Source organism: Mus pahari, chromosome 20 (genome assembly GCF_900095145.1).
Source record: "Mus pahari chromosome 20, PAHARI_EIJ_v1.1, whole genome shotgun sequence".
NCBI classification, from domain to species: Eukaryota; Metazoa; Chordata; class Mammalia; order Rodentia; family Muridae; genus Mus; species Mus pahari.
Window position 1 is genome coordinate 44,289,411 of NC_034609.1, and position 6,220 is coordinate 44,295,630.

A 6,220-nucleotide genomic window follows, 5' to 3' on the forward strand; every position below is an offset into this window, starting at 1 on the left:
ACTTCCTTCAGGGACGGATGACAGGTAAGATGACACAAGTCCCTCCTTCCCACGTTGCTTTTGGCCACCGTGTTCTGTCACAGAACAGAAACCCCAAGACCTCCAAAGTGACCCCCTCGGCTCAGCAGCCTCTTCTCTGGCGTTCTAGCCTTCAAGGCCTTCATCTCACTCCTCAGAACAATGGCTGCTGTTGCTCTGGCTTCTTCCGCTGGGGTACCCTGTCTTCTGTATTGTGTGGCTTCACCATGACAGGCCACAGGACAAGAGCGTATACCTGTAACGTCACCTGGAAGTTTGAACCTTGTAACCAAACCTCATACCCAAGCCAGGGCCTAGAAGCAAGCACTGGGTGGTGCCCGCCCTGAGGCTCCTCTGCCAGCTGGCTTCATTGTTACACGTTCACGTGTGGGTGTGCATGTGGGAGTCCATAGGTCAACTTCTGCTGACCTCTGGTCTTGTGGGTAACAATTCCTGATGATCGATCTGCTTTCTTAGTTCCCGGAGGAGCTTCTCCTGAGATCTTGCTGGATGTTGGAACTGACATCTTTAACACATCAGCCAGTTTCAACTACTTACGAGTTTTACTGCTAGTGTGCATGCTTGTGTGTGTGTGTGTGTGTGTACATGCAATACCCATGGAGGTCAGACAAGGGCATCAGATCCCTATAGCTGAAGCTGTGGGTGTCTGTGAGCTTTGTAACATCATGGGTGGAAGGAACTGAACTCTGGTCTTCTGGAAGAGCAGTATGGGCTCTCACAGTCTATACTCTCTCTCCAGCCCCTGCTGTTCCATTTCTAGAAGTTGCTTTACAATGGATGCAGAGAATACTGTTGGATTGTATCTCCCTGCATTGTCTCATTAGCTCCCATAGGAGGGCATCAGTCTGTTATGCCAGGAGGCTGAGTTCTGCTCTCATCAGGCCAGCCAGGATGCAGGGCAAGCACACACAGGAAGAGGCCAGTGGGTTGGGGAGTTTTATGGCTAACTGACGTAAAGTAGAACCATCTGAGAAAGGAACCTCAATTGGGAAGACGCCTCCCTAAGATCAGGCTGCAGAGAAGCCTGTAGAATATTTCCTTATGATTGACCGATGTGGGAGGGCCCAGACCACATTGTAGGTGGTGTCATTCCTGGCTGCTGGTCCTGGGTCCTATGAAAGCAGGCTGAGCAAGCCATGAGGAAGAAGCCAGTAAGTAGCACCCCACCATGACCTCTGCATCAGCTCCCGTTCCAAGTTCCTGCCCTGCTTGAGTTCCTGGCCTCACTTTGTTTTGTTTTTTTAAGATTTATTTATTTATTTTATGTAAGCACACTGTAGCTGTCTTCAGACACACCAGAAGAGGGATTTGAACTCAAGACCTTTGGAAGAGCAGTCGGATGCTCTTACCCATTGAGCCATCTCATCAGCTCCTTGTTTGTTTTTTCGAGACAGGGTTTCTCTGTGTAGCCCTGGCTGTTCTGGAACTCACTTTGTAGACCAGTCTGGCCTCGAACTCAGAAATCCGTCTACCTCTGCCTCCCAAGTGCTGGGATTAAAGACATGCACCACTACTGCCTGGCTCGGCCTCACTGATTTTGATGACAAACTGTTATATGGAATTGTGAATGAAATAAACCCTTTCCTCCCAAGTTGCTTTGGTCATGGTGGCTCATCACAGTGACAGTTACCCAAAGTAAAGCCATCCAAGGTGATTGCAGCCCTGAGGACGAACTCTTCCAAACAGCCATCCTCCTGCCCAGGTCTCCACTACTGACAAAATGGAAAACCGTGAGCGGAAGTGTGGAGGGGGCCCAGAACCCTACAGTGACACTTACAGTATCTTTGCCACTTTGGCATCTGACAGCAGCTTTCTGTCCATTTTGATTATGTGTGCTATACAACTGTAGTGACAAAGGACACAGTGACATCTGTCACTTGTGGGTCCCGTCGCCTGGAGAACCAGACCTCAAAGGCATCCTGAGACAGGGCTCGCCCTCAGGGCTTAGACTGAGGGCACCCAGGCTTCAGCGCTTACACACTTCACACACACATACAAGCAGCTTAGACTGTGTGCCAATAAATACATCTGGATTATTCTGGCCACAAGGGACAGAAGGCCCCCAGCTCACCTAACATGGATTTCCTGAGTTGCTCATGCCCGATGGTCTGCAGCAGGAAGGACAGACAGCTCCGTCCTGCTAACCTGCAGGCGCTGTCCCACTGGGACATCAATGGTAAGAAGGCAAGGACCCAAATGCAGGCAGAACACCGGAGGAAGGCAGAGCAGGTGAGGGTGAGGTGGCCAGTGGCTGTGGTGGGCAGGAGTGGGAGGGGGCGCAGGCCAGGTCAGAGGCCAGCACAGCCTGAGTCTGCGTCCCTCAGTTACTCCTTGGAAGCGCTGGTTACAGAACTAGTTGTTTTCCAAGGCTGGGTCCTGCAAGGAGATGTGTGTCACAAACTCTTTTCCTTTAATATGAGTGAGGCCTGCCCCTCCGGGACAAAGGACAATGCTAACAGATACTGTGGAAGACCCATTGGTAAAAACAAGAAACTGCCCAGGCGTGCATATTTGAATCAGACAAACTCTCCACCTAATGCTTGCTTTTCCTTAGGATCAATGGTGCAAGGGCTTCTGGAAGCGCACAGGCAGCTGCCACTCTCACCTGAGGGATGGCATGATGCTAGCAGCCTGGGTAGATGCCATCACGCATGCACGCAATGCAGGGTCTCCAGGAATGGAGCTCCAGGTTTGTGTTCTCTGGATGCAGAAGCCCGCCCTCCCCACTCCTGCTCTGCTGGGTGGGTCTCCAGTGGTCGTAGGGACACCCTGCTTGGTCACATGCCCAAGACGGCCTCTTCTCTGCAGGCCTCTGCTCTCTTCCTCGAACACTCTGAAACAGGTCGCTGTTGTCTACCTCTTGTCCGGACTGCTCTGTCCCGGAACCTTCTGCACCCAGAGAACCTCACGTGGATTTCACAAGAACCAGACCAGGAATGGGCCAGAGCTCACAGCATCCTGGATGTTGTGATGGGCTGCTCACCGTCATCCCTACCCATTAGGGAAGCGTGGCCTCTTCCCAGGAGGAACAGAGCCTGTGCCTCACATGGCAGCCGGTCATCACTGATGACAAACTGTCACACGGCAGACACATCCCAGTGGCAGAAAGGGCGTGACTCCTCTGCCAGGGGCTGCTCACCAGGTCACGTATCCCTCTGCTGCCCCAGGGACACCCTCAAGGCGTTGGCACCCAGACGTAGGCCCTGTAGGAGAGAGGCGGCCTGCTGGGCAGCAGCTGAGTCTGTATAGTGGAGAACTGCCCTGTGCTGTGACCCCTGCCAGGTAAGCCTCAGGGGCACTGCCCCCAGCTCCTGGAGGGCTCTCTTCAGCTCACGCACACGAATGTTGTAGGGTAGGTTTCCCACGCACACAGTGGCAGCTAGTGGGGTGTCCGTCCCCTGCAGGGGATTACAGGACCCTCCTCGGGAACCTGCTTGTGGTCTGTCCTGGGGTCTCCTGACAGTGCTTGGAGCTGGCTGCCGGCTGCCAGGCTCGTCCCGGAGAGTGACATCCTTCCCAGCCCGTTTCTCTCGCTCCCGGAGGCTCCTGAGCACTGGGATTTTCGTAAGCATCTCACAGCTGACCTGAAAGAGAAAGCAGCCACTGCTGGCCTTAGGGTGTCTGAGGAGAAGTCATACCAAGGCCACGCCCACACGCGTAGGAGGAATTCTGGCAATGCCACACCCCATAGTCCAGGAAGGATGTTGAGGGCCCAGCTCAGTCTCTGGGGAGAGAAGACTTCACTGCCCTGGGAGTGAAGCACAGCCCCTCACAGTCAGGACAAGCATTCTATCACCGGGCTACAGCCCGGCCACATCTTTCTACCTTGAGACAAGGCCTCATCGTATTCCCAGGCTTTTCTGGATATCAAACCTGCCATTCTCCTGCCTCAGCATCCACGGTGTCGACATGAGAAGCCTGCACTTCCAGAACTGGCTGGGATTCCATTGCTTAACAAAAGTCACCAACCCGGTGGAACAGGCCTCTGTTTTCCTGGAGGCCCGGGAAGTGGAAAGAACTGGGCTCCTGTGTGGGCTATCCGCTTACAAAGGGCTCCTGCAATCACTGGCGTTCACAGTACGGAGGGCAATTCCCTGCCTACCTCCAGGCAGGAGGGTGCGGGCTTCTCCTGGGCCTGCGGCTGGGATGGAGTCCTCTACAGGCTTAGGAGCTTCTCTTGGATCAAAGCGAGGCCTGGCCCTACGCACGTGGCCAGGCAGGCCTAACACAGTGCATGACTCATACAATACTCCCTAGCCCGAGGCCACCAACTCCCTAAATGAACAGCCTGAGCTCAGGGCCGGCCTTTGGGGCTTATGCACAGGCCACCGGTGACCCTAATTGGCTGGTACAGTTGGCCACAACATCCCAACAACCTGCAGAGACAGTGGAAGGCAGGCAGACACCACATGTGCTCAGTGTGCACAAACGTGGTTAGAAATCCGAGGACCCTGAGGGCCGTGGCTCCAAGACAGACTCTCTTCAGTGTGCACGAGGTCAGCTCTCTACAGTGTGTACAACAGGTCGGCTCTCAGGCTCTGAGTTGCTTTCCTACCACGCTGAGCAGCTCAAACCAAGATAACAACAAGTCTCGATGCTCAGGCTGTTGAGAAGCCAGGCATTACTCCTCTCTAGGGCAGCCTGTTTTGAGTAGGGAGTGATGACGCCCAGCATGGACCCAGTGGCTCTGCTCACATCTGGGCTTACAGAACGAGGTTTCTGCTGCTGTTGCCCAGGCTGACATGGGACCTGCTTTTCCTGGCTGGCAATCAGGAATGGTCAATATGCTCTGTCAACATGCCACGTGAAATGAAAAAGCGACATGTTAACACAGGAGATAACCAATCCATTCTCCAAAAACTAAAGGCAGGTTTCACTGTCAATCGCCTAGACCTTTGCAATCCCTCATTGGGGCCGGCAGTGTAGGCTTGTTATCCTGGCTACCTGAGAGGCCTAGGCAGTGAGCCCTGCCTCCAAAACAGTGCATTTGTGAGGCAGCTCAGCGTCAAAGCGCTCACTCAGCATCATAAGGCCAACCCCACAGAGCTGCAAACCGACCAAAACCGGAAACCAAGGGCGGAAACCAAGGGCGTGGTGGTGCATACCCTGAGGAATGACATTCAAGGCTGATCTCCACAGAAACAGAGGCAGAGAGAATGAAAACCACTGCTTTCTGGGTAAGACTCTAGAACTCAGACTGAAGAGGTGACTCAGACTACGCCATTCAAAGTTGTAGGTAATATCCATCCATACAGGATAGTGGGCAGTGGCCAGGACACACACGGAACACCACAAGAGATACAACGGCACAGCATGTCGGCCGCGGTGATGACCCACCTTGGACCACAGGATGCCCATTGGCTTTGGGCGTGCACAGCCTGTAGTGATGACCCTGGTGGGAGTGAGGATGTAGTCAACTGTGAGGTCATGGTCCTCCAGAAGAGCCTCAGGGATGTCTACGACCTGGGCAGGGAGGGAGCTGACAGGTTACTGCAGGGTACGCCCGGCAGGAGCACGTCGCCAGTCGACATCTCTAATGGTGCACATGAGGAGCAGGTGTCTCCCCCAACCCCCAACTCCTGGAACAGCTGTCAGGAACACTGGTGGCAGGTCTGCAGGACATACCTGGCAGTCGTGGACAATTGTGATGACTGGTGTCCCCTCGTGGACAGCTCCCATTGATACCATCATGGCGTATTCAAGATCAGCATAGCCTTCTCCCTTCCCAATTCGCCATCCTGAGAGACAAGATGGGGGCACAGTGGAGGTGGGTTCCTGTCAGGCCTCTGTGGAGAGGACGGGATCCCGGAGTTCCTCTAGTCCACCGCAATCCACGATGGTCTCAGAAAATGAACCCACAGGCACCAAACGCTGAAAGTGCACAGTGACTAAGGGAGCCTCAGAAGCCAAGTGCTGTGACCACGCTGGCACTTGGAGGGTCTCTCGTGACAGCAAGACACCTCGAAAAGCAGTGGGCAGGGCAAGGTGCCATGGCACAGACCTGCCTCAGCACACAGAGGCTGGCTCAGAGGAGGGCGGGGGTTCTGCCATCGGAACCCAAAGTCAGCATATGAAGACAGAGGGGAGAGCTCTGCAGTATGTGAAGACAGACGAGAGCTCTGCAGTGTGTGAAGACAGAGGAGAGAGCTCTGCAGTGTGTGAAGACAGGGGAGAGAGCTCT

General features: G+C 54.2%; 1 protein-coding gene across 5 annotated transcripts in view; it reads right to left on the reverse strand.

Annotated features, from left to right (window-relative positions):
• Positions 1-2,030: 2,030 nt before the first annotated feature.
• Positions 2,031-6,220, reverse strand: part of Mthfsd (methenyltetrahydrofolate synthetase domain containing) — a 13,944-nt gene continuing 9,754 nt past the window's right edge. For 4 of the 5 annotated variants that reach the window (XM_029532755.1, XM_029532754.1, XM_029532757.1 and 1 more), the window contains 3 exons: positions 5,665-5,777; positions 5,377-5,502; positions 2,031-3,623 (listed from right to left, as the gene is read on the reverse strand). In XM_029532755.1, coding sequence (XP_029388615.1) covers positions 3,183-3,623; positions 5,377-5,502; positions 5,665-5,777 — 680 coding nt within the window. In that variant the 3' untranslated portion in view covers positions 2,031-3,182. The remainder of the gene's footprint in view (positions 3,624-5,376; positions 5,503-5,664; positions 5,778-6,220) is intronic. The other variant, XM_029532756.1, reaches the window with a different exon arrangement.